Source organism: Lonchura striata, chromosome 1 (genome assembly GCF_050655825.1).
Source record: "Lonchura striata isolate lonStrDom1 chromosome 1, ASM5065582v1, whole genome shotgun sequence".
Lineage (NCBI taxonomy): Eukaryota > Metazoa > Chordata > Aves > Passeriformes > Estrildidae > Lonchura > Lonchura striata.
The window spans coordinates 102,232,350-102,248,318 of record NC_140703.1 but is presented as its reverse complement, the minus strand read 5'-3'; the positions used below and the strand labels follow the sequence as shown (position 1 = coordinate 102,248,318).

The 15,969-nt window shown below is 38.2% G+C and overlaps 1 protein-coding gene across 3 annotated transcripts in view; it reads left to right on the top strand.

Annotated features, from left to right (window-relative positions):
• Positions 1-15,442, top strand: part of CTPS2 (CTP synthase 2) — a 57,110-nt gene extending 41,668 nt beyond the window's left edge. For 2 of the 3 annotated variants that reach the window (XM_085585108.1, XM_085585096.1), the window contains exons 15-18: positions 1,591-1,646; positions 2,379-2,475; positions 3,838-3,982; positions 6,493-6,725. In XM_085585108.1, coding sequence (XP_085441234.1) covers positions 1,591-1,646; positions 2,379-2,475; positions 3,838-3,982; positions 6,493-6,616 — 422 coding nt within the window. In that variant the 3' untranslated portion in view covers positions 6,617-6,725. Of the gene's footprint in view, positions 1-1,590; positions 1,647-2,378; positions 2,476-3,837; positions 3,983-6,492; positions 6,726-12,077; positions 12,189-13,812 lie in introns of those variants that run through there. The other variant, XM_021532338.4, reaches the window with a different exon arrangement.
• The last annotated feature ends 527 nt before the right edge of the window (positions 15,443-15,969 follow it).

Genomic DNA, 15,969 nt, shown 5'->3' with positions numbered 1-15,969 from the left:
TGGGCGTCCAATGTTTTTTTAAAAACAATGAGTAAAATGTTGAGAAAACTGAAATCCTTTTCATGGCAGTTTAATTAATTATGTTCTTGGGAAGGTCAGAGTGATTTCTTCCTATTTTCTAGCCTGGCCTCAGAAGCAGCCTTGTTTTGGGAAAGCAAAGTATCTGCTAGAGAAAAGGAAAATTATTTGTTGTAACTGGATGCTTCAGATAACAAAATAAAAGCAACCAGAATATAGAAAAAAATATTTAATTTGATCTCTGCGTACTTTAAAATTGAAGTAATAGTTGTCTTCTATTAATCAGCCCATCATACAGTAGTAATATAGATGATGCTGAAAAATTGTAAAAAGTAGTTTCTTGTCCATTGACTAAATATGTATTTATTTCTTATATTGCCCCGCCCTTGATATCGATCTGAGTTATTCCCTGTTTGGCTATGTTAAACTTAAGGAATGTATCTTTCTGAGTATTTAAAAATCTACTTCAGCAGGAGACCATACTGTAATACCATATACACATTTAATAAAAAAATCTGCAATTCTAGAGATGCCCATACTAGTGATCTAACTAGCCTGGGTAATACTTTGCCTATGTCTGATATAGATATGTATGTCACAATGTACAAGTTGTTGTGTGACCTAACACCTCTTGAAAAAGTTAATAAAAATTAACATGTGTTGTAAATCTTGACCAGTATTAAGAGTTGGTTAGATCTGTTTAGGTCTTTGGAAATAATAATAAAAAGCTATCATAGTTTAATCAGGAAATCTGATTTCTTTTTCTTATGCTTTATAACTTGGATGGGAATAATAGTTTTGAAAAGGTGGTCCCTTAAAATTAAAAAATGCACCATTTTTGTAAAATGGCAGTACTACTATTCTACAATTTTTGAAGATGTTCTTTGCAGTTTAATTAATGTACCAACCCCCTAGCAAGACAGTAATTCTCATGACCGTAGCGTAAATTGAGAGCAAAGTTTGGGCCATGATTATAAGTAAGAGATATGATTAAAATCTGGTTTACTGCATATCTCAGATTTGCTCCTTGTTGCTGTGAAATGTGGAGTGTTCGAGATGACGCAAAGAAGACTGCCAGAGTCATTTGGGTAATGAGATCAGGAAAACAGAGAAAAGCAATATTCTCTGTTCTTTGGAGGTACTATGCCAGGTGCCATGCATAACCTATTAAAATGGAACAGATGCTCCTAAAAGGCTTCCTTCCCTGCATCTTTTGTGTGCAAGTGTTGTAAAACCCTGAAGAGATTTTACATTGCTGGTTCACTCTGAATTTTTTTTTTTTTAAGCTTTACAATTTAAATGAGCTAAAGTGTGTTTAGATTCTGGTTTGCCTAAGCTATTTCTAGTCAAGGAATGTTGAATATGAATCCTGAATAAACTCAGGGAACAGTGAATTAAAAGAAACTAGTCATCACTCAGGAAGAACAGAAAAACACAGTGAGATGAATAATGTCTTGTTGTGTTTAACAAGTGTTAAATGTGACTTCTTTGAGGTTTAAATTACAAGGAATAATTATAGCAACTATTAAAACAACACATGGGCTTTTAATTTCTCTTTTGTTGTATATTCAGGGAAGCTTTATGGTGATGAAATGTTTGTAGAGGAGCGACACAGGCATCGATATGAGGTAAGCACTGTCCTTTGTATGGGTCCACTCCTCTGTTTGCAAACATCTGGGATAAGGTGCCTGAATACTTTCAGAATACTGACTCAGAATACTGACATTCAAGTAGACACACACGAGGTGGACTTCCTGGAGTTTCTCTGAGGTAGTTCCATCAGTGTCTCTAAAGGGCCTTGAACTATGAGATATGTGCATGCTGTAACTGATTCAGACAATATTAACCTTCCTTAAAAGGGAGGAGAATGTGATGGTGGCAAACCTGCTCACATTTGGATGTTAAAATATCCAAACTGAGTGGTTAAAACATTATCAAGGAAATGAGACAGCTCACTGCAGAGCTCCTCAGTTTGAAGGAAGAGCTGCATCACAGCTTTTGTCATAACCACTGAAATTCTGTGTTCAAAGGGATGGTCAGTGGACATCTAGTGGGACATTTAAAAAGGAGGAATTCAGGCTGCTTGGATTCAGAAGAGCAGCAAGCAGAAGGGACTCTGGATTTAATTTTTGAGTATTGCATAGTAACTTTTAAAATTACTGATTCAGCTCTATGTAATAAACATGTCCACTTTTACAAATTTATGCCAGAGTTGTTAAAACAAGAAATCACAAGTTCCCAGCCCTTACCCAATTCTCTTAATTCTTGTATGCATGTAAAAATCATTACAATCAACTGCTTCTGTTTGTTAAATCCAAAAATAAATAGAACTACCACTGTTACTGCTTTCAATGTTTCAGGTGAACCCAGAATTGACTCATTGCTTTGAAGAGAAAGGTTTGAAATTTGTTGGCCATGATACAGAAGGGAACAGGATGGAAATTATTGAACTGGAGAGTGAGTGTCTTACTTGTTTGTGATATTGCATCTGCTAAAACTGTATGAACTATAGGTCATTGAACAACATGTAGACACAATATTCAGCTGTCTTATCAGCCAAGATAATTTTGGGGGATACTGCTAACTCCACTTATGTATTACAATGGGTGAAAATTCAGAGTAGGTTAGGAAAAGTCTTACACTTTTCAAGAACTGTGCATGTATTTGATTATGTGGGACAAATGTGCTCCTTTTCCAAAAGGCCCTAAATCTAGCTCAGGGCAATTTGTCTGTGTAGAATCATCGAGTGATTTGGGAGGTCATGTAGTCCATCCTTTTGCTTCAGCACAGGGCTACCTTCAAATGTAGGTCAGGTTCTCCAGAGTGGCATCAGTCAAGTTTTCAGTACCTCCAAGTATGCTGTTGCTTGGACTTCAAAGCATTCACCACTTTTCTTTGAATCCAGAAGTCTGGCCATTTTTCTAACACACTTTGTGGCCTAGCTGTAGTCCACAGCTTCCAACTTAAGGGGTAGGAAACCATATGAAAAGCTTTGCTAAAGTCAGAATTAAGGAAAGCCAGTGCTCTTCTTGCATCCAAAGACAGATTCTTCTCAGGGTTGTTGTGCCAGTCTTGCTGACCTTCATGTTCGGAAGGTTAGGAATATTCTGTGGTTCCTTGGGTCCTTCTTTTTGTCTTGAAGAAGGGCATGGTGACTGCCTTTTTCCAGTCATCAGAGATCTCTGGCCTTATACAGATTTTATCTATATGCCAGTTTCACAGTGACATTACCCTGCATGACCCTCAAATATTCTTGGTCAGGTCCCAGCATGTGTTTCATTTTTCCCAGTTCATGTTTCATTTATGAAATGTGTATACATCCAGTATATGACATTACTAGAGTGTATTACCTAGGGAATCTGTGAAATTTTCATCCTTGCAGCAGAGACCTTCAAATCTTGGCTAGACAAAGCCTGTCAGCAAACTTATTTAACTTTAGAGTTTTTCCCTGCTTTGAGCATATTGTTCTGAATAGGCATACATAAATAGGTACTGGAAACCAAAATACTATGAAAATAACATGATAAATGTAAACTTTGTGTGTGCCACTCTCCCCCCACCCTTACATGTTGGTAGAGGTGTATTATTCAGTTTTTATGCATCAGAGGATGATTTTTCCTTAGTTTACTAACCTTCTGCTCTGTTGTTTGTCAGTTGCTTTTTGTGGAAAGAAGTTTTCTGCTGCTTCACCCTTAATTTGACATGTGCTGCTCTGGCTTCTAGACACTAGTCTGAAATTTTCAATAACGGTTTTTCCTAAAAGTTTTTCTACTATCTTCTTCCTACATTGTGTAATTTTCTTTGATGTCTACCTTGCAGATCACCCATATTTTGTGGGAGTTCAGTTCCACCCAGAATTTTCCTCAAGACCTATGAAACCTTCACCTCCATACCTTGGACTGTTGCTAGCAGCAACTGGGACACTGAATGCATACCTGCAGCGTGGCTGTAAATTGTCTCCAAGGTAATCTTTCTTTGTTGCTTGCCTGTAGTTTGACAGTCACATTTTCAGAGGGACTATCCCATCCTTCAGTTCAGAAGCCCAGAAGAGGAAAAGGAGTTCTTCATGTATTGATTTATTTGTGATTGTGTGGGCCTGTCATATACCTGGGTGTAAAATAACCTGTAAGCAGGAAGCACAGTTACTCACTTCTTCCTTCTCAGAACTATTAGGGCTTAAGCCAGAGCCCCACATTACAATCAGAAAAAAAGTTAAAAAACATTAATAAATTCAAATTAAGATAGCAGCCTCCTGTGTTAACTTCCATTGACAATAGCTTCATAGGGAAAGAGATTTGCTAGAGGATCAAGCAATGAAGTGAAATTCCTACCTAGTTGTACTTGAATGATGATAACAACAACAACAAACACTGATTTTTACTTTGCAGTAGCTAAATAATAAATACTATCTTTCAGAGACAGACCTGAAATAAAACAGTTGGGATACCTTTAGACTTACAGAAGGATTTGGATCTAGGTCAGAACTGGATGGTCCAGCCAAAACTATGCTTGGTCTTTTGGACACAGAGGCTTTGGTTTATTGAAGGTACCAATGTTTTTTTAGCCAGGGTTAACTAATTCTTGTCTATTTCATTGATATTAATAACAGTAGAAATTTCAATATAATAGCAATAATAAAGAAATCGGAGAGAAGCCTTGGGCACAGTAAAAAAAAATTTTAAAAAATCATAAAATTACTTAATAATAACATTGAACAGATCCAACTCTGGCATGTTGGCTTTTCCTCTCAACAAGACACCAAACTTATTAATTCTGAAGGTTGGGCTTTTTTTTTTTTTTCCCCTGAGTCTTGTATTCTGTTAAAATAAGGTCTGTTTGTTACGAGAGAAATAGAAATTTTATTCAAGTTTGAGTAGTAATGGAAAACAGCCAAGCCAGACCAGACCAATCTGTTTTGGTTCCCTACTCCTTCATGGGTATCAGTTTTTATTCACTCTGCCCAGTTGTGCAGTGACATACATACAAAGAGAATGAATTTCTGATCTGCAAACCACAGCTTGATTGAAACACTCCTGTTACCTTAGCCTGTTATTGTTCGAAGCAGTCACAACATTAGCTGCCTTTTAAAAGGTGTGCTGGTGCAATACACAGATCAAATGTTTGTGGTGCTTGGCAAGGCAGAGTCTTCTAGCACAGTGATCTTCAGCCTTACTCTCTTGGTGGGCACTCTGACTCACACTTTATCTCACTTAATAGGCCCCATAACCTTATTTATTTCTCTGAGATAAAGAAAAATTACTGTTTTTAATGAGTGCTCTGTATGCATCCTGCTAATTCACATCCCTTAGCATTATAACAAGTATTCTATCTAACCCTGACCTAAAGCTTCAGCCATTGCTGAATTTGCCCCCCTTGGATTTACTTGAATTAATCATTCAAAATGTATAGCCAACTCTTCTTCTTCATATTCATAGAATAAACTCCTACCAAATCTCAAACGTTTAGCAAAGACAAAAATCCACACTCCGAAACTTAATCTATAAAATTGCAGATTTTGCTGTTTACTTAGTTTCACAGCAATCAAGCAATACCCTGTGTCTTGAGAAGGATCACTGGAATAGGAAGGTATTCTGAGGCTAAAAGAGGAAGATTTTATACAGAAGAATGTTCAGGAGAGAATTGCAGTGTTAGTTACAGCACACACACTCATATTGACATACCCACCTGCTGGGTGGAAAGCTTTCCAGTGTAAACCTTTAAACCCCAGAATGCTGGTGATTTCATTGAGTTGTGAAGCTAAGGCATGTCCAAGCAAGGCTGAAAGAAATCTGAGGAGAGGATTTTTCTGCACACCTCATCCAGCACCACCCACATGAGTTTTAGTCATGCTGTGGACTAGAGCAAAGTAAGCTGTGAGAGAATTTCTGGAGACCAGCAAGCTGAACAGATTACCTATGCAAGGCTACCATAAACACTAAAAAGAGAGTGAATGATGAAGTCCTGAGACAAAAGGAAATATGTATTTCAGCATGAGAGTTTAACAGGAAACTATTACTGCAGGACATTTAATAGCCCCATAATTAGGGTGTAATTTTAGAATATTTGACACCTGGATAGAAGCCCTAGCTCATAAGCAAAGCTACTAATAACTTCAAGCATGCATTACAACTTCTGGGAGAGTGCCCTAAATAAATGAAAGTGAGTAAGCTGTCTCTTAAATTTTTGTGAGGCCTAGTCCTAGACATAGGCTCACATAGGCATGAGCATACCTGGATTGAGACTGGAATGCATCCTCTGGGAGGAATTTAATTCCTAGAAACATCAGTGTATACACCAAGAGACAGTCAAAAACTGACCAAAGGATCAGAGTAACTCAGTGATTAATTGTTCCTTATTTACCCGAAGTACTAATTGGGCACCAAGTTGCCTTTGTGGTTTCAGCTTCTTGTGCTTTATGGCATGAGTGCCCAACCATCAAAGCCTTACACTTCATTTCCTTGTGAATGGTTTTAGATCATGGCCTTTTCCAAACCTTTCCATGGAAATCCTGAAGTCACCATTTCATACAGAAGTGAGAAATGTGATGGGAGGCTGCCAGTTTACATTTTCAAGGACAAAGAAAACCAAAGCTACATGAGACTCAAAGTGTACAATACCCACAAATATACTGCTTTAAAAGAGAAAACAAAGGATTTTAATAGGAAACAAGTGGATGAAGAGGGGAACTTCACATGTAATGTTCTTGGCTTTTACCGAGACTTACGTAGTTTAATTTGAAAACTTTAATAAAAACTTACTTGTCTTTGGGAACAGCATAATATGGGTTGCAAAGCCACTGGTGTACAATAAAGCCATGTTGCTTGTTTTGGTTTGGTTTGGTTTTTTCCCTTATCCAGTTTAGCATCAGCAGGCTTTATTTCTTATTTGTCTACAACCAGCACCTTTATTAGTGGCCTGCAAGAGTAAGCCTGAGTGCATTAATTATATTTGCAAATAATGTCTTTTGAATAAGAGCTGAAAGCGCTTTCAGAACAAAGAAGTAACAAAAAATATGTAGAGAATTTAGTAATCTCTGCTGAATATAATGACATCTTTGGAGGAAGAAGATAAGAAGTTAAAGATAAATAATTTAAACACAAATATCCAGTATAAGGGAGGAAATGTAGAAAATGAGAGGTGTTCCTAAGTGAGCAAGCATAGGCAACCCTGACTACTGCCAAGAAAAAAAACCTTTGCAAAGCATTAGTGAATGTGCTAATGTGAAGCACCAATCCAATACCATCTAGTCACAGAGTACTCTTTGGAGTTCTGAGAAAAAATTTAATGAAAAATGACATATGAGCTGTGTTCAGAGACAAGGAGCAAAAGAGGCCAGAGAAGAGAAAGAATGGTGCATTAAATAAAACACCAAAAAACTCAGGAAATTTGCCCATATGGTGCTTACTGCATTAGCATGGTCCAGCTATCTCTCAGATCAGCTGTGGAGGAAAGCACCTATGAATAGAACAGCAAACAGCCTGTGTGACACATTCTGGTGCCTGATGTCCCCTGTACGTTATCCCCAGTCTAGGACACATTTGGCACAGCATCATGCTTCTGCCATTGGACAAATCCAGACATGTGATTTGATGGAAATTTGATTTGAAGATTGTCAGGAGAGCAACAAGAGAGGGGCTGCTCCATGAAAGGTGGCACTCCAGGAGCCAGGGGTGGGAGCTGTCCTGGTGGGGATGGTGTCCTCAGTACCACACAGAAGGCAAGTGCTCTGGCTCCAGTGACCTTCCAGTGGTGCAGGTCCCAGCTGGGGATGGTTGGGACAGCAAAGGCCCTGTTACCCTCAGAGCTCTTACAGAAAACTACAGAAAAGTTTTAAAGGAGATCCTTTCTAAACCATACTGGCACTTAGTAGTGGCTAGTTATGTCAGTTAACTTTGTCATTGAAATGTTAGATGTTTACAGTAAAAACCCTTCTGAGCTAGTGACCTCAAAACTTTTTCTGCAGTTGTTAAGTGAAAGTGCACTTTTAGGAACCAAGTAGCTCATTATAACTGTTTTGTGGGTCAGTTATGCATTACACACTGCCAGAGCCTATTTCTCTCCAGTGATTGTAGGGAGCTGCTGGTACCTGTACCAGATGAAGATATTATCTTAGGTCCAGTCATGTGAGGGCAGGCAGTTCACAGGTCAGAAATGGGGAGTTTTGGGTTTGTGCTGAGGGATTCCCAAATGAAATGATATTTTATGGAATCATAGGGTTGTATCATGATGACCATAATTTTAAATGAGAGATAAAATTTTTATGACCACAAATTATATCTATGATTTTTATGACTATGTAATGATCATAAAAATATGTACCAAGAATAAGGGTGACTGCAATTCTAACCATTGCACAATCAAATATGCATTTATTAAAAATAATGTTTTGATGACATAATAATTTTAACAATTCCGCTTTTTTGGGGGGAAATAAATTATAATAATTTGCAGATGACCTTTTGCTGAGTCCTCAGAAGTTAAACAACTTAAAAAACTGCAGCCTGTACTAAATTTATCTGTACTTCATCTATCTTTAATTTGCACTGAGGAAGAAGTGCACTTAGCTTGGCTCCTTACAGGGCATAGCATTACTGTAGTAATTGTTTTAATACCTTATGTTTCTGGAAAAGGAGTTTTTTGTCAATTGTACATTAAAAATGAATGAAAAAAAAGATTCCCTGATACTGCCAAATACTTTATTTCTAAAGAATATTGATTTGGATTTTCCAAGTGAAAAACAGAAAGTTCACTAAGTACTTCTACAGAAGCCAAGTGACCAATATTCTTCATCATAATGACTACAATGACTAACTAGATCCAGTGACACTGCATTGAGTTTTGTTATGGTTTTTTCCTTGGCCGCCAGTTTATACTTGAGGTCCCACAAAAACAAACAAACAAACAAACAAAAACCTGTTGGGGTTAGGTCTTAGAATTGCTGGCCTCAGATATGCTCAGTAGCTCCTTTTTGTTGGAGTCTACTGTTGTAAGAATTGTTACAAATAAGATGAAGTGGGTGTCAGGCTCCTGCACAAGAGAATTACTAATTAATTTGAACACAAACTAAGAAAAAACCTGCTGAAGAAAATGTAAGCATATTTTTTCAGTGGCTGGCTCAGTGTGAAAAATAATTTCATTAAGGAAATGTGGGCTTTTTTGATTTCTTATCATCACCACTTTCACAGACAGATTTAAGTGAGGTTACTTAATATTACCAGCTGTGAGCACGAAGCATCCATTTGGGTTTTGTGTTTAGTATCTATGTACAACTTATTGTAATTTGGAACAAAGTACACATTTATTCCAAAGTAAAAAGATAGCTTGCTTCTGGTTAATGCCACCTACAGTTTTCCTTCAGATTACACATGATACTAATATGTTTGACATCAGAGTAAATCTTAGAAACCTGACACCAGTGCTGCTTTGAAGCTGTTACACACAGGTGTAGATATGCCAAGTTTCACGAGTCCCTGTTTACTTTCAAGAAGTCCACTGGCAGCCTAACTCTTGAAGTTCAGGTTTCCTTGGGACCCAAGTAGTTATTTTTAAGATGATGCCACAGGTTCTGGTAGACAAATCAAGCAGCTGAAACTGAGACTGACAACCACCTGAGTCTGGAGCCCAAGGGCTGATCCATACCTGGGTATTTCTCCCTGTGGCCTGCTTGTGAGACATAAAACTGACTTACACTCCATAGAGCAGCCCTAAAGTAGGGGAGACTGCGGTGCTACTGCAGAAGTCAAGAATGTGATGATGACAGCCCTTCTCTGGGATTTGGTGTCAAATCTTGTACTGAAATTGGGCAGCATGGGAACAGGAACAAAATTGTCATTAGCTGAGTTAAATGTTTTAGCCTCTGCACTAGTGGCCAAATGAGCCTCAGCTTCAGCAAACTGCAGACAGGCTTAAGAAGTTTGGGTGGTAAGTCAGTGAAATCACAGAAGCATCCAGGCTGTCTGACTACTTCTGTGAGCAAATCCCTCTAAAGCCTGTGTCACTGAGTGGGGGAGGACCTATGAGGAGAGTGCTGGGTGGGGATCAGCATCTGACTGCCTCCAAGGGATGAAGCTGGGCAGTTGTCAACTCACCCCATTGGTTGGTGAGCACTTCTACTTAAGCATCTGACTCCCATACTGTGTTGTTTACAGAACTCTGGCATGTTTTTGGGCTGGGATTGCCACTGGACAGCAGAGCTAATTAAAAAAAATAAGTTCTCTGAAGACTTTGGACTTAAATCATGCTGTCATAAGATTATGCAGTTCTCTACAGTTTCACTCTCTGTTCTGTGGACAGTATTTGCTATTTTGCTGTGATGTGAAAATGCAAAACTGTTTTAATAATACTGAATTTTTGTTCCATGTTTCCATGGGTACTTTCAGAAAAAAGTAAGTACAACGTTGGTGATGTTGTGTTTGTCTGTGTGCATCTGGCATGCTTGATCATACTGTTAACAACACTTTCCTCACTTGAACTGTAATTGATCACCAGTTGATGAAATGATCAAATGGAACATTTCACACTAGCCTGATATGACACACCCTTTATAAGAAGCACATCAGCAGTGTGTGTGTCATGCAGAAGAGGGCAGAATGCTTAATGTTAGAACAGACAGAATATCCATACTGTTTTACACAAATTTGGTACAGTGATTCACTGTAACTGTGGGAAACTTTCCTAGCAGAGGTAGGAAATGGTGCCATTCCTCCCGTCCCATAATGTTTGGTTTTTTTACTTATTCTTTCTTCGGTTGTCCTTTTCCCTCGAAGAAGAGAGGGTGAAATTCAGGCTACAAAGCAGCAGAGTAGCTGAGTGCAGTTGGTTCAGTGTTCCACAGGGCAGTCTCATCAAAGACCTCCAGCTGCAGGGCTGCATGGCTCCCTGGAGCAGCACCCAGCAGGCAAACACTGATAAGGCTCTGTCTGGGTGGGCCATGTGCTTGATGTCTCAGTAGGAGATCATGCCCAGAGATGGGGAACACGACATGAGAGGGGTCCTGCTGTCTGGAGGATGAAGGGGTGTGTGGTGAAGGGGAGATGTGACAAGACAGCTGCTCAGTCAGTGCCTGCATAGAGCTGGCAGCCAAGGCTGTCATCATGCTCCCAACAAATGAGGTCTGAGGTCCCCACTGTGCTGTGCTGAATATGGCCTGTGCTCTGAAGGGTCACAGGACTGACCAGAATTACTGCTGCTCAAATTTACTTACCCGTTCCCTGGATTGCCTTTGCTGGCTTCTCATCTGGGGAAATTAAAATATCTGGAAAACAGACTGTAGAAGTGAAGTGTAGTAGGGAAGGGTTGAGACTGGAGGCTCTTCTGAAGCACACTTAAATTTAAGATAATCTTGGAGACCCAATAGACATCAATCACACTGACTGAAAATGTGGTTTGTGGGCACTTCTTTCTCTCAGTCACTGTGGTGATTCCTGTTCACTGTTTCCTTGTTCTTACCACTCATAAAACAATCACTTGCATGGCAGTTGGGTCTCTGAAAACCAGTCTGCGTCTCTCAGGACGCAACAAAAGGGGATAAAACCTCTAGAAAAACTGTCAGGATATTGCTTAGTGCAATGAAGATTATTTGTGTTCTAACTAAAAGAGCAAGAACTGTAATTTAGACGTAGACTTGTGATCTAATAAAGTTGTCTTAACTTTTTTTTTTTGTGTGTGTGTGTGTTAAAACAATGATCTTCTTTACCATAAGGGAGAAATTCCTTTTATTTTAGTTCTGAATACCTGTTATTATCTATCTTGTTAACCATGATCATAGACATGCAGCACCAGCAAAATGCAGAATGAATGTACAGGAGTCAAGCAAAAAGAAATCAAACATACTATATATCAGGTAGAGCATTATTTCACATCAGGTCTTAAACTCCAAACTTCAGCCCATTCCTTTAGAGGAAGGTTTCTAAAAGACCATGTTTTTTAGCTTGAGCCTAAAGAAGTTTTCTGGAAATGGCTTGCATTTGAGGAAATTGTTGATCATATGCATCATGGGTTGGAGGGCTTGAAAAAAATACTTGGTTTAGATCTTTCTGAATTCTTATTGATTCCAACAGTGACAGCTACAGTGACCTAAGTGATGACAGCTCTCCAGAAAAAGAGTTTCCTTATTCTGACACAAGCTGAAATGATTATATGAGAGCACAGAAATGGATGATGCTATTGAGGTAAACTGAAATGTTTTGATAGTGCTTTATGACACTGATTTATTCTAGATTTAAAACAGGAGATAAAGTTAACTTAATTTTTGCATTTGTTTCAAGTCCCCTCTGAGATCTTATGTCTTCTTTCTTGTCTGTAGCATTTAATTGTTTTCCTCTTCTGCTGCTTAACTCTGAAATTGAGATGTTAAAGTCTGATAAGTATTTTGGGTACTTAAAGTCTTTTATGTAGGATGCTGTACAAAATCAAGTCGTTAGTGTTTGAAGATAGATTAAAAATAATTCTTTAAATTATACTTTATTTTTTTGTGTCTTCAGTTTACAATTTGGAATAACTTCAACTACATTGTGTAGACATTACTTTTTATTTTGCCTTAATATTCATCTGTAATTGCATCTGATGCATTGATATGATGAAGACATCCCAACATAAATACTTGTATTTGATCTGAAGAATGGTAGAGATACAAACAGGTTTTATAAAATTATAGCTTTGTTTGCCATAGGCTTTGCCAGAGTGATGTTGGATTGATTGTTTATTCAGCTGTAAACATGGTAGTAATAGATTTCCTTTTAGTTTGGAAGTTGTATTTCCTGTCAGACACCTGATCTCTGCAGGATCTGGGCTTGAAATTTGGTCCTACTTTATTTTTCCTATGCAGATTCATCAGAGCTGGGGCTGGCATGACACTCTCATTCAGCTTCTTGATATTTCTAAGCACTTCTGTAAGGAGGACACAACTTTCCCCTCTGATTATGTCTCACATGGTGTTGACACTAAGCAGCTGTGCCAAGCAGACAATTAAGGCTACATGAAACCAGCATTTCTGCCTGATGGTCTCCTGATCCAAATAATGGCATGAGATCCTAGAAATTGGAGTTCAGTCCTTAGATGCATGGGTTTCTTCTGTGATTTTCAATTGAATTGTTTTTTGCTCTCCTGTACTACATGTTAAAGATAATGATCCATCCCCAAATCATGAGAGCAAAGAACAGAATGTTAAGAGATTTAATGACCTGGTACATGTACATACAGTACTGATGCCTTAAAATAACCAAAAAGTAGACAAGATGTTCCTTTTCACTCTTACCTGGATCCTTTCCACCTCCAAGCATCACAATGGTTCTGTTTCTTAAGACCAACACAAGGGAGAAGCCCTTGCTTTCCACAGTAGAATTTATGAATGGTAGTTCTCTGTTTACTGTTGCAGCGTGACTTGTTCAGTGCTTGGACAAATGCACTTTTGACATGCTTTTAAGTGGTTATCAGTAGCCAAGCTGATTTAGTTTGAACATGTCACAAGTGGATAACAATTGTTATTCAACAGAATTACTCTGGAAAAGATTAAATAACTAAATCCAGATATCAAAGAATGAGAAAAGCATTGGCTTTATTTTATCTCATGTTTAATTCTACCTGTTAATCAGAGTTGGATACGCCTGTAGATTATATTTGGCTTTGTGGTTTCACTTTGGATAAAATACATCTATTACATAGGACTATTTTGAAATGAGTCAACAAATTTGAGTGAAAATTACATAAGCATGAAATAAACTGAGTTTAAGATTAAATATTTTTAATAATTGATATTTTTACATTTATTCTTCTTTCCCTCTTTTTGTGTTACAGAAACTTGGGAACATGACAATATTGAATAGAAGAAAGTAGAAGAGTAAGCTGCTTGCAGTTCTCATACTGTTTCTTCTCTACTATGTTCAATAATTCTCATTAGAGATGACAGTTTTACTGTTCTGTAGCAAAAATTGTTCTGTGTAAATGCTGTTTCAAAAGTTACCAAACAATTCTGCACCTTAGCTGTTAGTCATTATTATCCTGTCATATATTTCAGAGTGATCTCAGGTGAATATGTATCAGTTCACTAGTTCACAGCTTTCTTGATTTGAAGGAAGATTTGACTGGTTTCAGTTTGCCTTGGAACAGGAAGAAAAATGCATTAATTCTTGGGAATGAAGCGGGGGACGCACTAAAGCATTTAAGAGAAAATTGTCTTTCTCTTGAGCAGTAGAAAAGCATTTCAGGTTTTTTTCCTATTAAGCTTGTATATATATTTTTTATTACTTTTTTGCTGTTCAATATGTACAAATGAAAAATGGTTGCTGTATCTCAACTGTATGTGATTATAGTAATTAATGTTGGATACAAGTTTTTTCACTTTGCTTTTACAAGCAATTTGATTTCACATAAATTCATTTGCTGTATTTCTCCTGGAAGACTGATAATGCTGAACATAATTCTAACCTACAAAATTACAGAAGTGATATTAGAAGGTGGTTTCATATTTGTATTTTGTAAGAGAGAAAGTAAACACGGTCATATATTAAACTCCAGTTTTAACACTTTTGTGAAAGTTGTAGGAAAACCAGTCATAAACCTGGGGTGTTATCTGGGCTCCAGCTGTGCCACACTCAGTTAGTTGCAGTAAATAAGTGTGAAGCAAATTAAGTAAGGTTCACCCTTGTCTTCCTGCATCCTATGATCACTCCATCATCATGGCACTTACTCCTGAATAGAATGGAATTAATGTTTTAATTTAGAAATCACAAGTTGTTCCACTGCATCACAACACAGTCAAAGCCAGGACTGGAGCTTGAACCACGGAGACAGAAGAGGAAGGTGAGAGGTGCTGCTCTGGGTGTAGGGCAGCATTAAGGTGTAAGTGGTGTAAGGATCCTGTTAGCAGTGGGGCATCACCAAACCTGTCACAGAAGGTGAACCTGAGCTATGTAACTGAGGGGCTCCAGATGCTTGGGGCACACTTTCTTATAAAGAAAAATTCTGAATTTTGAGAGTTGGGTTTCATTTTGGTTTTGGGTAAAATGTCTTCTTTAATTCATCAAAAGTCAATATCCACACCAAAATAAGAAGCACCATGTTCCATATTACAACTTTGTAAAACAGCAAGTTTGAGAGCTGTGCATTGCTCTAGAAAGTCTCAGGTTACACAGCAAATTTTTCTTTTCACTAAAAGAAGCTTTAATGGTAATGAAACATAAAATGTATTTTTATGGCCACACTTTCCTAAAGTAGTTTGTGAATATGTGCCTTAGAAACACTGACAGCAGAATTGGTGCCACTGAATGTCTTCCCAATGAGAGACACTGGCCACTGCTTTGTGAAAACTGAAGAATTTCCTAAGATTGTCTGTAACGTGCAAATGTATTTTCAAAACATTTTCAATAAATTGTGTTATTTGGAAGTGTTTGGGTACCTGCTAAAGAATCCTGGTACCAATTGTGAACTGTGGTGTTAAAGAAAGAATTCATCATTTACATGAAGCTGCACTTGTTTGTAAAGAAGGGGAGCAGCATTCAAGTTTGGATGGGACTGCAGGGTAGGTATTGCACTTGACTGATTCTGTGGACAGAGCTGTATCTTACTGAGTGTCTCCAGTCTGGTATTGCATCTCAGCAGCGTGGGTTCCTGTTTCACTGTCAGCTTTACAGGGGAGCTCCTTTAGCACCTGCCTAACGTGCTTAACATGTACTACCCCGAAGATGAGGTTGCTTCCCCTTATTTGACTGCTTGGAGACATAACGTTCATGTGCTAGTGTGTCACGTCTGCAGAGCTTGGATCTAAGGAAGAGGATTTGCTTGACCAAACAGACTATTCCTCATCAGGCAGTTCTCGTGGGAGGGAGGGCCAGATGCTGCATTAGGTTGCAGTTTTTCTGAAGCCATATTAATATCAGAGTGTGACTGTTGATTCAGAGTAGTACCAAAAAGGCTTACTGTGACCTGAGATTCATGGGACTGGCATACTTCTCC